General features: G+C 43.8%; 1 protein-coding gene across 2 annotated transcripts in view; it reads left to right on the top strand.

Moving 5' to 3' along the window:
- The window catches only part of LOC122778359 (A disintegrin and metalloproteinase with thrombospondin motifs 2-like), a 102,389-nt gene that overhangs the window by 74,939 nt on the left and 8,827 nt on the right, over window positions 1-18,623 (top strand). Inside the window, exons 4-15 of one of the 2 annotated variants that reach the window (XM_044040143.1) lie at window positions 449-654; window positions 9,047-9,130; window positions 11,479-11,635; window positions 12,425-12,530; window positions 12,812-12,955; window positions 13,278-13,410; window positions 14,051-14,080; window positions 15,204-15,317; window positions 15,783-15,928; window positions 16,315-16,490; window positions 18,215-18,348; window positions 18,445-18,568. In XM_044040143.1, the coding sequence (XP_043896078.1) occupies window positions 449-654; window positions 9,047-9,130; window positions 11,479-11,635; window positions 12,425-12,530; window positions 12,812-12,955; window positions 13,278-13,410; window positions 14,051-14,080; window positions 15,204-15,317; window positions 15,783-15,928; window positions 16,315-16,490; window positions 18,215-18,348; window positions 18,445-18,568 (1,554 nt within the window). The remainder of the gene's footprint in view (window positions 1-448; window positions 655-9,046; window positions 9,131-11,478; window positions 11,636-12,424; window positions 12,531-12,811; window positions 12,956-13,277; window positions 13,411-14,050; window positions 14,081-15,203; window positions 15,318-15,782; window positions 15,929-16,314; window positions 16,491-18,214; window positions 18,349-18,444; window positions 18,569-18,623) is intronic. The other variant, XM_044040144.1, reaches the window with a different exon arrangement.

The following is an 18,623-nucleotide window of genomic DNA, read 5'->3' as shown; positions in this document are numbered from 1 at the left end:
TTCCCACCACATAGCGAGCCAAGAAAAGAGCAGGGTGGGCAGCCCCTGTGTGAGGAAGCTGTCTTAATCCATGTGTTAGCAAGCACCATCTGTTGCTTTTATTCAGATGGGAGCAGAAATATTTGGTTGATTAGGAGAGGATCTGCGAACGATCGCCGCACCGCTACCACCACTTACAAGGGACACACATGCTCGACTCAGTCAACTGGTGTCATCGATATAAACAGAAGACAGACACGCTGACATGGACGTGCCGGTGCTCCACTCAGTGCTCGTGCATATGTGAACGTGTATGACAATAGCATTCACAACACACTGGCAGATTATCCAGGACTTGTCATCGCTGACATATTTTAAACTGATGTGCGTGCCTCCGACTGTAGTGACCCCCACTCGTGACAGTTTTATGGTCGTTTCATAATGGACGTTGTTTAATTTCCGTGTGTAGGTGCTGATCTCGGAGGTCTGATGGAGCTGGAGTCTCTGTACCGAGGTGTGGAGCAGAGTATCAACCACACGCGAGCCGGGCGGACACGCAGACAGAGCCTGGACAGGGCCTACAACATCGAGGTGCTGCTCGGCGTTGACGACTCAGTGGTCCAGTTTCATGGGAAGGAGCACGTCCAGAAGTACCTGCTCACGCTCATGAACATCGTAAGTGTTTCTTTAACGACAGAAGCCTCAGTGAGATCAAAGGTCTTAGCAGATCTAATTCACACAATCATAATCTAAACGATAAATGAAATGCAGAGTTACAAAATGTACGGTATAAAAGTTATTCCCAGTTCATTTAAAAACATCCAGAGCGACAAGCTCTCGAAGATACAGCTCATTTTATTTTGCGAATGATTCTAAGCTGATAAAGTGGATTATTTTTAGATAAAGTAGACTTGGAGTTCAAACTGTGTCACTGATGTATGACTCAATTGTGCAACTACAGAATGCCAACATTGAGGTCACACACAATGAGCGTACCTCGTGCAGATATTTGCTGTCTTTATCTAAAAAAGTTCAATTACTGAACTGAACTCCATGGACGTTAAGTGGAAAATAAGTCACAGAGAGGTCAGAGAACGAGGGTAAAGGACACACGCGCACACACACACACACACACCATCAGAATGAGGATTCAATTCCCTTACTCCATGTTCTCATCCAGCAATCAGCCACAGGTAATCCTTTCATCTCTATCTGAATATGATGAGATTACGTGTGTGTGCGTGTGTGTGTGTGTAATGAGCCTTGTGCTCTGAAGGGGCTTCCACATATCTTTTCATCAAGCCTTGTGTCATGCCATCATTCACTGTGCGTTTGTGTGAGAGTGACAGAGAGATGCAGACACAGCAGGCAGTGTGCTCCAGGCCACAACAACACTCTGCCAAGCTCTCACACTCCCAGGTGTGTCTGTCAATGTCTTTGTGTGTCTGTACGTGTCTGTACGTGTGTGTGTGACACTGATCACATTGCCGACTTTAATCTTCCCAAATTCAACCTGTGGTGAAAGTGCTGCTTGCACGCATTTTCACTTTGCACATCTGCTTGTGTGTGTGTGTGTGTGCACCTGTCGGCTCTTCGCTCGTATTGCGACGACTGTGCAAGAATCCGATATCCAACTGTAGAGCAGGTGCAAGCGCACATCAGCGAATCCTTGGCCTCAGCTCAGTGCAAGACAAAGAACGAGAGCCAGTTTGCTCTCTGTCTTCCTTTCAGATATTTGTTATACCACGCAGAAGAAGAGAAGATGCAGCCCTGTCGCACCCCCCTCTATAATCTCTGGGGACGAGATGGAGAGACAGAGGGAATAGGAGTATTTTAAACAGTGCATTCAGAATAAATTACTGACAGCCAGATAAACAAAAATAAATAAATAAGAGCTGCCTCCCACGCATGGCATCTGGGCGACTTTCTTCTTGAAAGTTTGCTTTGCTCACTTCAGGATCTCTCTCTCTCTCTCTCTCTCTCTCTCTCTCTCTTTATTTCATTTCTTTTCCTCTCCGTCTCTCACCCTCACAGTCGCTCAGCGGCACGTAGCCTTACACGTAGCTTTTTCCTTGTTTGTTGCATTGTTACTTCTTCTCTGTGACTGTGGTCGTTGATGGCAACTAATTCTCAACGTTGGTTGAAACTTTTCTAAATCAGAATTGAGTGATAACATGTTTCTGGGAAGACATACAGGGTCCATTTAAGTGAAGGTCAGTGATCCTCGCAGATGTATTTTACACATCGGACACATAGGACAGGTATCATTCGCTTCCTTCCCTTTTTCTATTGTGTTCTAACTGAAAGACATTCTGTACCATCAGGTTTATAACACATATGTGTCCTCTCTGCCTCTCTGAAACTTTACTCGCTTCCACCTGCTCATGTCCAGGCAGAATTTATGATTTCTGGATTTCCGTTTGCATATTTACACTCTTGCGTGGAAATATTCATATGCCATGTTGACATAGTAATTGGCAGCACTGTGATAAAACTGGACATTTTACGCAGATAGCGTGCTGGCAGAAATATATGATCATACTTTGGAATGACTGCAGTTTGGTCTCTTGCTTCTGTCTCTACCTCGCCTCTGGCCCCCATTTTTCCCATCACCCCCAACTTGTGGAGTCGGATGCTGCACATGCTGGTGTGTGAATAGAAAGTAAAACCTTAGCAGTGGAGTCTATCATAAAGTATACTTTTGTGTTAATATTATTGAAGCACGCTGTTGTTTTTAATCTGCGGCCAAAAGTTGTAAATGGAGGCCATGGTGCAGTGATCCTTCTGTGGCGACCATCGTGGTGTTAGTAACCCACAGTGATTAATCTGTCTACCTGCCTGTCTCACCTATTAATGGAGACCTTTAGAGAGATGCTCCATAGTGTTAATCACACTCTCAGTGATATAAATAGTTCAGTGAGGTGTATTCTGTCTGCACCTCTATGTGTCCTGTATGTGAGAAGCATTATTCCTGCGGTTCAGATTCAGAGACATGTCAGGATCACTGTCAGATACAGAGCTCACATTCTGGGTCCCTCTCTCTCTCTCTCTTAAATATCCCCCATGTGTGTTGGCAGAACGATGTAAAAAGAGACGTCCAAAGTCTTCTAATTTATGTCGCATTCCAGCCAAATTTGATCAGATGACTCAGTTCTGTCTCATCACCAGCTGAGCATGTTTGTAATGCTTGTTTTCAAAATGTTTTCCATCACATTCCCGTTGCTTATTAAACGAAGCCACTCCACGATCGCTTGGTTAAAACACACGCGCTCAGTGTTTGAAGCCGTGTGAAAAATACTCACGTTATTACACCATCGGCGGCCTTCATGAGCTCATTATTCCGGTGTGTTCTTAATATCACTGTGTTCGTTAGGCCGATTGAATTGACAAATTCCGAGAGGAATTATTTAGAAGTATTTGTTTTAACATATGAGGTGTCACTGTAATAATACATGTAGGTGTAAATGTGTTGATGAGCTGCCAGCAGTTAATCAAGCACAGATTAAAATTAGCAGCTCATCCCCATCCACAGCACTGTCATTTATTCCCTTTCTTCGTTGGAACATATATATATATGTATGTACACATATTCGTTTCTTAACAGGTGTGAAGCAGTTCTTTATTTTCCAATTAGCATGCACATAAACAATATTAATCTTCACAGTTAATTTTCAAGTCACATTGCCAGTTTTTGACAGCTTAGTGTTTGGCCCTTTCTGCATTATCTTTGTCTTTGTAACGATTCTGTGCCTCGCTGACATCGAGGCCTACATTTCTTAAGACACAGAGACTCACACAAACACACACAAACTGGACAAATCCTGGCTTCCTTAGGTACATGTGGCCTGGGCGGTGAGTAATGACAGCTGGCATCACCTGTCAGAGTGTCACAGCACAGGCGGCAGCGTTAATGAGAGCAGCGTTACTGTGCGCACGCATGCGCGCGCGTGTGTGTGTGTGTGTGTGTGTGTAAGCTCATCTCATTGAATATGTGGGTGTGTTTGGGATTCTAAATTGCTGTGCTGTATCTGTCCTCTGGTGTCCACCATCTGTGTGAGAAGTGTTTAAGTTCATGGAGACACATAAAACTAAAGCTGGGACAAAAAGGACTCTGTGTGTGTGTGTGTGTGTGTGTGTGGCTAATTAGAGTGGAACTTGTGGTGTTGGGGTCACCTGGAAGTCAACCTCTCCTAATTGGCCAGTTGTCAAGGAAACGGGCTGAATCTGGCCAAGTGTGCACTGACCCTCCCAAGTGTCCATGTCCGTGTCATCTCTGACAAATAAACATCCTTTCTCTCTCTCTCTCTCTCTCTCTCTCTCTCTCTCTCTCTCACTCTCACACACACACACACACGTTTGCGTAGCTATTCTTCTGAGGACACTCTTGACTTCCCTTCATATTGACATCCTAAACACAGCGTTATCTCTAACCTTAACCATAATCACAATACAAATCTTAGTTCTGCCAGAAATAGTCCTAAATAGGTGACACAAGCGCACACACACACAAAATGATTGTGTCTTGTCCTCCCATATACTTTACCCTGCCAAGGTAACGAGGGAGTGAGACAGATGTTAATAAACTAGAGACAGAAATACCAGAAGGTAGAGAGACAGACAGGTAACATAAAAACAAACACACACAGTCTCTCTTTCTCTCCTACACACACACACACACACATACACACAGTCTCAGACACAGTTAAACACTCACACTCAAGACAACAGAACCTCCTGCTTTTGTTTGATGGTTACCTAGCAACACAGCCTTTTTTAATATGTGAAAGGAGCATCCAAAAACATGGAACGGAATGTCACAAAAATAAAAGTTCTCTCCTGTCCCAGAGTTTGCTTTTCATCCTGTCAGTTCAGGCGATGAAGTCCATTATCAGGAAATTAAAAGTTACCAGCCCCAGAATCACACTGAAAACCACAGTTTGTTGTCTCTGTACTATTTTGTGTGTTCACAAGTCAAGGTTGGCTGCAAGTCATTTGATGCGTGAACTCCATGGCATTTCATATTCTCACACCTATGTTACTAATTACAGATTAGGACATTACATTTAAAATATGAATACAGCAAAACTATAAAACTTTATTTAATTTTACATTTTGCTGATTTTGGTTTTGTGGGTTTTTTACTGCTAAATCTACTTTTCTTTTACTTAATGCTTTAGTAAAAAATAATATAATTGTTATAAGTAATATAAAATGGTGCAGTAGAAGAAATGTGTTTATGTTGTGAAACTTTTCATTACAGTTAGTCACTGAGTAGTTTGTCAAGGTTAAGAAATGTACTCAGTTGCAGCTTTGGCATTTTTTTTATAGTAAGCCTGAAATGTTTACTTGTTTCAGGTTCAATGCCAAAGCACTTTAAATACAGTTGTGTTGGTCCACACAGCCTCATGAGTATAATACAAGCCGTTAGTCTATTCTTTCACCCACAAAATATTCATTTGAAGGTTTGACCTAAAGTTGAGGATCAACACATCCCAGTTAGTGTCAGTTGCATCATTTCTCATGAGACTTCCAATGTTGTTTTATGTGGCTATCTCAAAACTCAAACTTTGGGGGTTAATTACTAGTACTCATGATCATTTAAATAACAAATGCATTGGCTAAAACCATGTGTATTGGTTTTGCTGTCTCTAAACACAATGTAAAGGTATTGAACCACCCACCAAATGATTTTATTTCAGACAGTTAGTGGTTAACATATATATCAGGACTTGAAGGACCACTCAGTTAATCCTAATAGGATGGTGGGATTTCCAACTTTGCTTTTCTGCATTTGTTTCCTTTGCCTTCAAAGCTCTCACTCTCCTGTTCCTCTGTGCTCCTTCTCTCCACTCTTCCTCTCTGGCTTTTCTGTCTCTATTCATAGCATTTGCTCGACTCTTTCGTACCTTGCTCTCACTGGATGTGTCTGCTGTTCTGTTCTTCATCCCTGTATCTCTGTGCTGTGTGTGTGTGTGTCTCTTTCTCTGCATTGTGTCCATCAGCCATCTCATTATGGTTGTCTGTTTTTACATCCCTTTGCCTCATTAGGCACCACACACAGCCACTGAGGACAGCAGGCCTCAACTCCCGTGCCAATTTACCCAACTCTCTCTCTCTCTCTCTCTCTCTCTCTCTGTGTCTCACTCTCTCTTGCTTTGACCTTGTTTCCCTGCATTGCGCTCTTCCCTTCCTTCTTTGCGTCCTCTTCCCTTCATGTCTTCGCCATCTGTGTTAATGGGAAACCGAGTTCCTTGCACTTCCCTCACCTTCCTGTCTAATTAATTGGGAAAACCACACCAGCATCTATCGACCAACTTTTCTCTTACAGGAATTGTTTGACATTTTCTCTAATACTCTGTGCTTATTTTGGTATCTCAGAGAGAGAGTTAGACGAGAGGATCAATTTCCATATCTGTCCAGTTAATACGGCACTGTTGTCATCGGGTCACTTCTGCATAGTGACCCCGCAAAGTCCCAGAACCAACCAAGAAATAGATTTTCTTAATAACTCCGTGACACATTTTACATTTCTCGTTGGGTATAGAATAGATCACACAAACACAACACAAACAACACGCACCAATCAGCCACATCATTAAAACAGGCAACTGGTTTTACTGTTGGGTTTGATGAGTGTGTTTTCTGACTTTGTCACGTCACAAAGGCCATGGAAAATAAGTTTGAAATGTCATAACAGATGGTTAAGAATGAACTCTTTCAAAGTAGGACACAGACACACACTGATCTGATCAGCTACTACTCTGCATCCCACGCCACACAAAACTACAGCTCAGTTTCATGTCCACATGTTTGTCAGTTTTTTTAGATGTTGTGTGATGTTTTCTTCTTTTTCTCTCTCTGATGAACCGCTGTTGTATTTGTGATGGGATTACCTGTCACCCCACACTAGTCTCTGATTGGTTTGGTTGGCTGCAAGTGACATAGACACAGACATTTGCAATGACTGACTGACTATCATGTGCCAAAGAAGGGCAAGGGCAAATCTCAACTGGATTATCTGGCTGAAGATTGTGTGAACGAGGTTGTAGAGATAAATATCTATTTCCTTGACATTCATTTATCACAGAAACCAGATAAAGGATTATGAAAATCCTTTATTTAGGCCCATGTTTTACTTACTTACCCATAATTTTTGCAACTGCATTTTCAGAAAATATGGGACACACTCTAAAAATGCAGTAAAATCTGTTTCTCCCTTCAGGCGGAAGCCACAGCGGATCATCTGCCTTCATCTTGCCCTGTACCTTGTGTCTTCTGTTAAACCAACTGTCCTCATATCCTCCTTCACATCATCCATGAACCTTCTGTGTGGTCCTCTTCTTTTCCTCCTGCCCTGCAGCTCCATCTCATCACTAACCCTCCTCTGCACGTGACCAAACATCTCAACCTTGACTCACTCACCTCTGTCTACAAACTGTTCAACCTGAGCTGTCCCTCGTTTATGATCATTTCTAATCCTGTCCCATCCTGCTCACTCCCATCTAAAATCTCTGCATCTTCAGCTCTGCCACCTCCCGTCTTTTAGACAGTACCTCTGTCTCCAAGCCATACATCATAGCAGGTCTCACGACCAGTTTTCACTGTTATCCCTCTGTCGCACATCACCCCTGACACTTGTCTCCACCCACTCCACCCTGTCTGTGCTCTCTTCTTCACCTTTCTTGTGCACTGTCCACTGCTTTGGACGGCTGACCCCAAGTATTTAAATTCTTTCTCCACCTCTACTCCTTCCATTATTCTCCGTGCCACTCGCCTCACTGTCACTCACACGCAGGTATTCTGCCTTGCGCCTACTAACCTTCATCCCTCTTCTCTCCAGTGCATAGCTCCACCACTCCAGGCTCACGTCCACATGTCCCCCTTCCCTCACTACAGATTACAATATCATCTACAAACTACATAGTCCAGTGAGACTCCTGCCTGACCTCATCTGTCAACCTGTCCATCACCATTACAAACATGCGGGGGCTCAGAGCTGATCCCTGATGTAATCCCACCTTCACCTTGAACCCATCCATCACTCCCAACGGCACACCTCACCACTGTCCTCATACATGTCCTGCATCACCCTCACATGCTTCTATCACCCCTGACTTTCTCATACAATACCACAGTTCCTCTCTTGGCCCCCGATCATAAGCTTTCTCTAGATCCACAAAACACAGTGTAACTCCATCTGTTCTTCTCTACACTTCTCCATCAGCACTCTCAAAGCAAACGTCACATCTGTGGCGCTCTTTCTTGGCATGAACCCATGCTGCTGCTCACTGCTCTTCACTACTCTCCTTAACTGGGCTTCAACAACTCTTTCCCACGTCTCCGTGGTGTGGTTGATCAACTTTATACCTCTGTAGTTACTATAGTCCTACACGTCAGCCTTATTCTTGAAGATCAGCAACACTAGTGAAAATGCAATAAAATCTTAAGATTTGTTTTTGTTTTTTGTTTTATTTAAATCACTTGAACCTTTATTTAACAGAAAAAAGGACAACATTTTTTTATTTTTTCTGAAAAACCTGATGCGATTTGTTAAACATAAATAAGTCTCCTCTTCGTTATGCACCATCCATTTTCAATGGGAGACAAATCTTTTCCAAAAGCAACCTGAAATTTTGACTCATCTGATCACAGTACATGGACTGAGTTTGGGCGCAGTGAACTTGGAGACGTATTTTTTTGAAATGAATGGTAAATTAGACAAGTCGTCCAAGATGTTGAGTTCCACGCTGGGTTTCTTGAGTGTGGGAGTGATAACGGCAGTTTTAAGAACAGGAGGGACACAGCCAGAGATGAGAGAGGAATGAATGATGTTCATTTTAAGTGATGAGAGGGAGGGTAGACAGGCTTTGACCATATATGGGGACAAGGATATGTGGAGGTCCATTGTTGGTGGATCTTATTAATATTCAATATATTATCAATGTCTACTAATTAATGGCTCACCATCATCACAACCTCACAACTTGAAAGTTTGCTTCATAAGAACCTTTATTCTCTGACATGCTGCTGATATTTGTCTTCACTCGTGTTTTTCTCTTTGACATAGGTGAATGAGATCTACCATGACCAGTCTTTAGGAGCAAAGATCAACGTGGTGCTGGTGCGGATTATCATGCTGGGCTACGGCAAGGTAAGACATCACAAGACACAGTTTCTACTGAGAAGTGTCCTGAGCTGCAGCTCTTGGAAAGTGCAGGCTTACGCTCTCTGTTGGCGCCATCTTTGATACTAGGATTTTGCTACAATCACTTTAAGTACCTAGAGAAAGCAGAGCTGAGTAGTACACACACACTCATAAACAAACATACAGAAGCACACATCCTCATCAGCGCGCACTGATGCCCGGAGCCTGTTATTTCAGTGGACTGAGCAAAAGAGGAACTAAAAGCATGCAGCGTCCCAGGGGAGTGTTTTTAAGTCACACGCCTTCACAGTTCAGCACCAAAGCACACAGAAACTCTGCCCGTTATGCAATCAGCCCTCCTCCCAGTAGGCTGCAGCACAGAATCATGGGAAGTCCAGGCAAAGATAAACAATCAATGATGGCCCTCCCTCATTCATAAACAGAGAGACCGGACGATGGGGGTGGCATCATTTTCTTCTTCGCTGTAACATAATCTGCTCGTCTGAGCTGAGGAGAGGAAGAGAAAGAGTGAGAGAGAAGGAAAAACAGATAAAGCTAGAGATGGGAGGAATGGACGAGGGCAGGGATTACCCCACAGGAAGGTACAAATGATTTTATTGCTGGAGAGGAGCTTTGTGATACACTTATGATGTAGCCTTATCTCTTCCTCTCTCCTCTGCATGTCTGCAGTCCCAGTGGAGCACACACACACACGCACACACACGTACACACACGCACACACACACACACACCTACATTGGTCATTCTGGACCAGCCCCTATGCAGCTTCAGCTAAAGCTCTGGCTGTCCATCATCCCCAATTACCGTGGCAACAGAGCTGCACCCAGACAGCCTGCAGATTGCCTGTGTGACCCTGAATGCGGGCGCACCCATACACACACACGCACACACACACCAACACAACATGTTCACACAGTACTCATCCTTACAAATTTCAGAAAAATCATAAAAAAATACACCAAATGCGCTCAAGCACTTAATGAACATGTGTGTAGTGTACAGTGAGTGCGTGCTGCGACTCAGACTTCACAATCCGTCATATGTGCAGAGGTATGAGGCCATATGTCTTTGCTGCAGTGCTCACTCTCTTCACACACTCTGGTGTTTGATTCAGCTGTGAACTGTGCAAACAGCCAGGAAAAGTATAGGAAATGAGGCGAAAAAGGGAAGCAGTGGAGGAGAGAGATGGAACAGAGTACGGTGTACTGCAGACCATGTTGAGGAGTGAGTAGGGGAGGAGAGTGGACGGCCTAATGAAGGGAAAAAGCATGAAAGGTGAATGCGAAAATGCTAGTATTTGTGTAGATGTTTGGGTGTCAACATTACACAGTTTATCAGAAGTAAATGTTCTGTCATCAATTTATTGGTAATTAATGAACTGACTCAGCTTTCAGTTTTAATATTCATTATTTAAACGTGTGTGTGTGCACACACTCACATGATGGGAACTTGTCTTCCATATGGGGACAAAAATCAAGTCCCCATAATGTAAATTACTACATTTTAGGGCGAAGTCATTTTTTAAAGTAATGCTGAGGTTAGGTTTAGGTTATGGTTAGTCATGGAAACCAGTGTGCTGGTTTGTGTTCATGTATTTTTCATGTACTCTTTTGGACCTTCTCTGGTATTAACACTGGCCTTGTCGGGGCTTGTTGAGGGTTTAATTTTGGTCTAAGGGTTGGAATTAGGTTTATTTAACTTTTTAAATAAAGTTTGGTTTGATAATGTGCAGATGTCCGGTGGGCAATGGTCCCTTAAGACACTAAAAGTTACATACAAATACTCTTCTGACAATTATCATTTTTAAATGGCAATGTAACCAAATCTAAGCCACGCAGGAGTGAAATCATAATAAAGGATTGATGGATGTATCTGTCTGTCATGGCTGAGTTTTGAACACAGGACTCAAGGTTTCAAAGTGCAAATCTTTACCACATGAACTAATGGGGATGACATGTTTTTCATGACTTGTTTCATCTGGGACGGACTATGAATAGTACATTATAAAACCGAAGCTTCTGGCCGTACAAAATCTGACCGACGGCCGCAATTGGTCCGTGGGTTGGACTTTGGACATGCGTAGGTTAGGCATTTAGTTACGATTGTTATGGTTAGGGTAAGAATGCTGTGCAAGTGTTTGTGTGAGTGTGTTTCACGCCGCAGCAGTTGCATGCTCACAGTATACTGGATGACACTGTGACACTGCCCTCTACAGGGTTGTACCAGCCATTATATAAGCAGGTATACTTCCCTGTTTTTGCCCAGTGCTTACACTCCGTGTGTGTGTGTCTGTGTTTGTGTGCGTGTGCATGTGTGTGTTTCTTTCTTTCCAGTCCATGAGTCTGATTGAACTGGGGAACCCATCTCAGAGTCTGGAAAATGTGTGTCGCTGGGCCTTCCTGCAGCAGAAGCAGGACACAGGAGATGCTGAGTATCATGACCACGCCATCTTCCTCACTCGTCAGGAATTTGGCCCCACGGGAATGCAGGGTAATGAAGGCCGTATTCACAATAATGTGTTCATACGTGTGTGTCCAAGTTGCATGAAAAAAAAGGACATACAACTTGTGAGTACACACATGAAAACTCCAAAATTCCTCTTTTTTTTTCGTTTTCCTTGTACTGTTTCACTGCACACTGTGGGTTTGGTTGTTGGTGGTTTGCTGTGCAGCAGAGTGCAGACTAACAGGCAGGCTCAGGGGAGAGGCCTCTGAGGGCAGTGGCCGTGCTATCCAGAAGCCCTTCAGCTGCCCTTGGGCTCAGCCTTCAGCAGCAGGAAATCAATAGACAGTGCAGGGCCAGCCACAGCTCCACAATTAATGGCAGTACAGGACAGACAAGCACACAGGGAGTTGGAGATTGGCATGTGTGGGAGTGGAGGGCTAGGGTTTGGGGTTAGGATCCAGGGGTTTGCCCAACAAAGAAAGCAATAAACATGTATTTAATAAGATGTGTCTCATGTGTAGTGTAGTGTAGCTTGTACAGTAAGTAAATCTATCTATCTATCTATCTATCTATCTATCTATCTATCTATATATATATCTATCGTTAAAGATATAATATGCAAAATGTCTGCATTAAAATATGTATAAACAACCATTGTAATGCTATATATTTTGTATATAAGTCGTGTACTTACAATAGCCAAAGTGCTTCCAACACTTTTTTGAATTCATAGAGATCCCTATTTCTCTTCAAGTTAATCGTTTCATGCTTTCTGTACAGTGGAATAACATGTCTGTAGGTTTTTTTTTAAAGCGTCTCTTCCTGGTTATCTAGGTTACGCCCCAGTGACAGGCATGTGCCATCCCGTGAGAAGCTGCACTTTGAACCACGAGGACGGTTTCTCCTCTGCCTTTGTGGTGGCACACGAGACTGGACACGTGTAAGTGCTCTGCCATTATAATGTCTTCAAGCTTCCTTACATGATGCAGCAAAAGACAACAAAGCAGTTAGTTCAAGTCTGTATTGATTTATCACAGTTTCGGTCCATTGGTCACCTCGACCAACGTCTGATGAGAGAACTGCCACTGCCTCGCTCCTTTGTGCTATGTTCTTACTTCTCCTCCCACACATTCCCAAACTGTCTCCACTGATTCATCTCTTTTCTCTTCCCATCTCTCTCTCTCTCTGTCCCTCCCTCTCTCCCTCCCTCTGTCCGTCCAGGCTGGGGATGGAGCACGATGGCCAGGGGAACCGCTGTGGAGATGAGGTGCACATGGGCAGCATCATGGCTCCACTGGTGCAAGCTGCCTTCCACCGCTTTCACTGGTCCAGATGTAGCATGCAAGAGCTGGGGCGCTACCTTCAGTGAGACTCAAACACACATTCTCACACATACAGAGGATTCCACACTGATATGAGTATTTGATTAATGTGTACGGGGTTGTACGGGTCTCTTCTTTGGCGACATTAAAATGACCCGGCTGAAGTGATACAGCAGTGCGGTCAGCATAAATCCACTGAGCCTATCTGCATTATTATCTCTTTTTTTAATCACATATCACCAGAGGGGCTCCGTTGTTTTTTTTTTCTCGTAACTAGTTCCATTTCTAATTTTGTAATGAAACAAGCACCTGGAAAAGTAAATGAAAGTAGCATCTCATCCCGTCTCTTCCGTCTGCTCTTGTAGCTCCTATGACTGTCTCCGTGACGACCCCTTTGACCACAACTGGCCGTCACTGCCTCAGCTCCCCGGTCTGCACTACTCCATGAACGAACAGTGCCGCTTTGACTTCGGCGTGGGCTACACGATGTGCACCGCGGTAAGAGATCCCCATAGTCTGACTTTACTAACATGAACACTTTCCATGACACACTGAAGACCACATCTGTGAGAAGCAGCCTTTTGTTTTTAATTCAATGAGATGGTGTAGGCAGCTGGTGCTTCCGTTTGAAAGAGCATCATCCGCTGTTGAAATTTGTAGGATAGCTACATTTTGAGCTTCCTATCGTAACTGAACCCTATGATATTTACTGTCATGAGAGTCACACATACACAACTATTCACATTACTCTGATGTCCTCTGCTTTCCTTTCCCGGCCACTGGTGGGATTGACATCTTGCTTAAAAGCAGGTAATTGGTTTTGATAGCTCTTTCTTTTCTGTTATGTTATTTATGTTAAGTATAACATCTACTTTAACATCACACTTAGCTTGATGCCACAGTGCCTTGATACAAACAATATATTTCTAAACACAACATCACACAGTAGACGAGCTTCACTCAGCATCTTGCCAGGCATCTTGACCTCCCACCTGTCACCCTCACCCGCTCTATGACTGTGAAGCCACTGTGGCACGCTGTTGGGAAGCTGTTGCTTGATTGACAAAGGGCTTGTTCCGAGGCTTTGCTCACATTGCTAGATTACCCTCTATTCTCTTGTCAAACCCATTCCCCTCAGCTACAAAAGGCGGGCCAGTCAGGAACGCAGGTAAGGTGACACCACTTTCTGGAAGACATGTGGCCCGTCGTTTGTTTTCTCAGATTTTAATTTTTCTATTTGTCCTCTGAAGTTGTAGTTGTTTGTAATGTTGCTCCTTGCTTTTCTTTTTACTGTACTTTGTTTCTTTGTTCTACCCATCGTCATTTTTTTGGACGTCTGTCTGCAGGATTCTAAAATGCTCACATTTCAAGATAAAAAAGGCTTATGGTTAAAATCCCTGAAAACACATTGACTCCACGAGTTCACTGGTTCAGTGGCCTTGGTGCAGTTCAGCAGTTGAGCTGTACCATATACCCTTTTCCTGCAAGTCTGTGTTAAATCACTGCAGCACTGGCAGGAAAAGCCTCATTATATTGGCTCACTCTTGACTATAAACGAGTGGAAAACTTTGGAAATATTTCCCATCCGAGGAGAAAAAGCCAGAACAGAGGCTGTTTTTCCATGTTTCGACTCAGCTTTTAGGATCCTCCAGTCTGATGTCATCTGTGATTACCTACCGCAGTCGAGCCATTGACTGCGACTCACCCTCTGACCTGCAAAGGTTCCCCAGGGTCTTGGCGTGTAGGGAAAATTGTGAAAAAGAGAGAGGAGGGCATGGCCCCTCATACACTGGACTGTAGGTTACTATGGTGGCATCCTCATCAATGGTTCATATAAGACAAGGAGGAGAATTTGGAACTTGATCTGTGTCTAGGGGCATTTTAGAGGTCGCTGAGACCTCACCTTTTGGCCGTTTGCCCTCTGCCCTCTGCCCTCCCTTGTGACCTGTTTAAATCACGGCTGTCTCATTCTGAGAGTCTTGTCTCTCTCGTCCATCCTTTGGTTGAGTTTGCATGAATAAGTGTGTGTTTCTCACTGGAGCGTAGTGTACAACGCAGTGACACAGTTGCGGGTCAGTGTTCTTGTTGTGGCGTACAACACAGTTGTGGTTATTGTTGTTGTGATTTCTCTTTTTGTTTCCTGATATCCTTCTTTTGTTTCCTGTTTTCATTCCAGCTATTTCATGATGGTTGATTCGTATTAACGAAGGCCAGTTATGTTGTGCTGGGTGTGTATACTGTGTGTTTAGGCTTTTGATTCTAAGCAAGAGTCTCTCTTATTTTACCCACAGTATCGCACATTTGACCCATGTAAGCAGCTGTGGTGTAGCCACCCAGACAATCCCTTCTTCTGCAAGACCAAGAAAGGACCACCCATTGATGGCACCACGTGTGGAAATGGGAAGGTATTAATACATGTTCATGCTGTACTTTAAGAACCCGTTCAGACCTGATATTAATAACGTCTTAAGTGATCTGATCACAGGCACCCCCCACAATATTAACCCTGATCACCATGTGATTTATTGTTTTCTAATGATTCAAATGTTTCTCACACACACACACACGCACACAGGTGCAAACACAAGCACGATGACATTTACAAACATCCCTCAGTTCTCGTTCTCTCCAACAGTCTGGACATTAGTGTGTATTTGAGTAAAGGGCGTGGGGAGGCCAGGTCCGACCACATGTGGTCACGGGAGGATTTTAATGCCAGGTGCACACAGCCGCATGCAAACTGTTCCCCGAGGACAGATGTTAATATCAGGTCTGAGCAGGGCGTGTCGCATACAGTATGTCGGATCATTTGATGACCCCACCCCCCCAACCTGAAACAACGTCTGTCATTTGTTCTTGACCTTCTGCAGCACTGCTTTAAGGGTCACTGCATCTGGTTGACCCCTGACATCATAAAGCAAGATGGAAACTGGGGTTCTTGGAGTGAGTTCGGCCAGTGCTCCCGCACATGTGGGGGAGGAGTACAGTTTCGCACACGTGACTGTGACAATCCAAGGTAGGAGATCATATCATGTTTCCTATCTGGGCTTCATCATGTAAAAGTCTCTCTCACTCTTGATTGAATTCCTTTTCCATGTTACATGTGTCATGTTTCTGTTTTAAATTAAAGGAATACTTCACTGATGTGCATTAAGCCTTTTATTACTAGAATAGGGCTAGTATTTTGGAAAAATTGTGCACGTCACAAAGAAAAGAATGAAGATACTTCTCAACTCAGGGGAAACTGAGGTTGGGACAATTTTTCAAAAATGCTACCCATATTCTAGTAATACAAAGCTAGATGCAAAGTGGTGAAGTACTCCTATTAATTATTGGAATAAAACCTCATTTTAGACACATGTAAACGTGTTGGGTGTGTTGCCCGCTCTGCCGCTTTCACAGACCAGCCAACGGGGGCCGTACCTGTATAGGGGCGACTTACCAGTTTCAGATATGCAACTCCAATGAATGTGAGGATCTCTACAGCGACCTGCGAGAGGAGCAATGCCACGCTGCAGACCCTCGCTTTGAACTCCACAGCAACAAGCACCACTGGCTGCCTTATGAACACCCCGACTGTGAGTATTCACCCACATACGGAACAGGGGGAGGAGTTATGGTGAAGAAATGCGGGGCATAGAACGATGCTGTCAAAACAGACGCACACCGACCTGTGAATGACCAACCACAATAGATCCCACACTGGAGCAGTTGTATGGATAAAAGCTAAAACAAAAAAAAAGGGCATAGCAAACACATCATTCTTGGATGTGTTTTGGTTTTCGAGGTTTTTATATATAGGCTGTGTTCAGTTCTGGTCATTAACATCTGGCTGTCCTGCTGAGCCCGAGTACAGCTGTGAGGTATGTCGACGCCCTCCCATAAAAACACGCCATGCCTTTGAAAATCCTCTTTGAAAACAATCTTTGAACTTGGTGTCTTCTCCTTTTCCAGCCATTTGCTGATGTAATTTGAACCTCAACACCCCCCACCCCCCCACCAGACCACCCCCCTCCCTCTACCTTTTACTCCATGTAGCTGCTAACAGTTGATAAACTATCAGATTACCAATGGGATAACATTTAGCTTGACCTGAACCCAACAGGCCCCGCAAACCTCCTGTGGGGAGGATGAAGCGGCGGGCGATGAATGAATGAATGAATGAATGAACCCAACAGGCATCATTTTTGTGTGTTTCCAAATATTTCTCAGGTCTTTGAGATTTGGAGTTTGTTACCCTGTGTTTGTGTGTCAGACCTCCCTTGTCTCTAAGTGGAGGTGTCACTGTCTTCCTGATATGTATTCATTTATCATCCAGCTAAAGGGCAGCCATAGAGGAAAGTGTGGAGCTGTCTCCATATCTAAACAGAGGTCAGGCTACATACACTTTGTTAAGAGGGGCCTCTCTAAACTGTTTTTCTTTGTTCTTATTGCTGCTAAATGCCATATTTCTCTGCAAGACTTTCTCAGTCTCGGATCACTTAAGTCTGTCTGTGTGTGTGTGTGTGTGTGTGTGTTTGACAGAGAGAGAGAGGGAGAGGGAGGGAGAGCACAGATGTGTATGTCGGTGTGTGAGAGAGAAAAAGTGAACAGGGAGGTGAAATTGAATTCCATTTGTGGTCTGTCATCTCCTGAGTTAAGGAAGAGTGAGAAGAGTGTCTCCTTAGACCCTGTGTGAAATGGGAGCATTTGTTTAGCACTGTTTGATCACGGTTGATGTTTTTGTCTCTTTTTGACTCTATTCCGAATATCTGTGTGTCCGTTCAACCGACTAGTTAAAGATATTCATCTGTCACTTGTGCAACCACTGTGCAACCATGAAATTGTCTACTGTTTGTAGTTGTTTTTTTATTGAAATACCTGCAAATTAGCTGATTATTTTATTAGCCGAGCCTATTGAATAGCTTGAATATGCTACAATTACAACAATGATAAGGAGGGTAATGGACTGTGTTTCTGCATTCTTAGTTTTAGCCTGACAAAAATGTGTTCTTCAACTATATACTGCACCTCTGCTGCCTGTTTGTTAGTGCAAAAACTGCAATAAAAAAAGGTCTCTGAATTATGTCCATCTGTAGTAAACGTGATGAAGTACAAGTATTTACTCTGACTGGGATGAACTGCCAGATTTGGTCTCTAGAGCCTCATGTAGTTGTAGTATGACTCACACAGACAAACACAATAAGACAACGCGACAGGGAGGAGACGTATGGAGAGTTCATTCAGAACAGGGAAAGATAGTAAAATGAGTCAATCATGAATGTCATGTTATTTAGATGAGTAATGTCTATTTGTTTGCCAGCTAACAAACGCTGCCACCTGCACTGCCAAACCAAGGACACTCGAGATGTGGTCTTCATGCAGAGGAACGTGTTGGACGGCACGCGCTGCTCATACAAGGACCCGTACAGTGTGTGTGTGCGTGGAGAGTGTGAGGTAATAAGTGTGTGTGCTGTATGAGAGAAAGAGATTTGTGTGTGTGTGCGTTCAGAAGTTCTGTATCGTTTTTAACCCCCATTTGCTCGTGAACAGAAAGTGGGCTGTGACAATGTGGTCGGCTCCTCGAAGCAGGAGGACAAGTGCGGCGTGTGTGGCGGCGACAACTCCAGCTGCAAAACCTTCAAAGACACTATCACACGTACAGCCAAGAAACAAGGTAAACACACACACACACACACACAGTTACAACATTCCTCATCTTCATCGACTAC

This window comes from Solea senegalensis, linkage group LG12 (assembly GCF_019176455.1).
Source record: "Solea senegalensis isolate Sse05_10M linkage group LG12, IFAPA_SoseM_1, whole genome shotgun sequence".
NCBI lineage: Eukaryota > Metazoa > Chordata > Actinopteri > Pleuronectiformes > Soleidae > Solea > Solea senegalensis.
The sequence above is the reverse complement of the archived record's forward strand: the minus strand, read 5'-3'. Positions and strand labels throughout refer to the sequence as shown.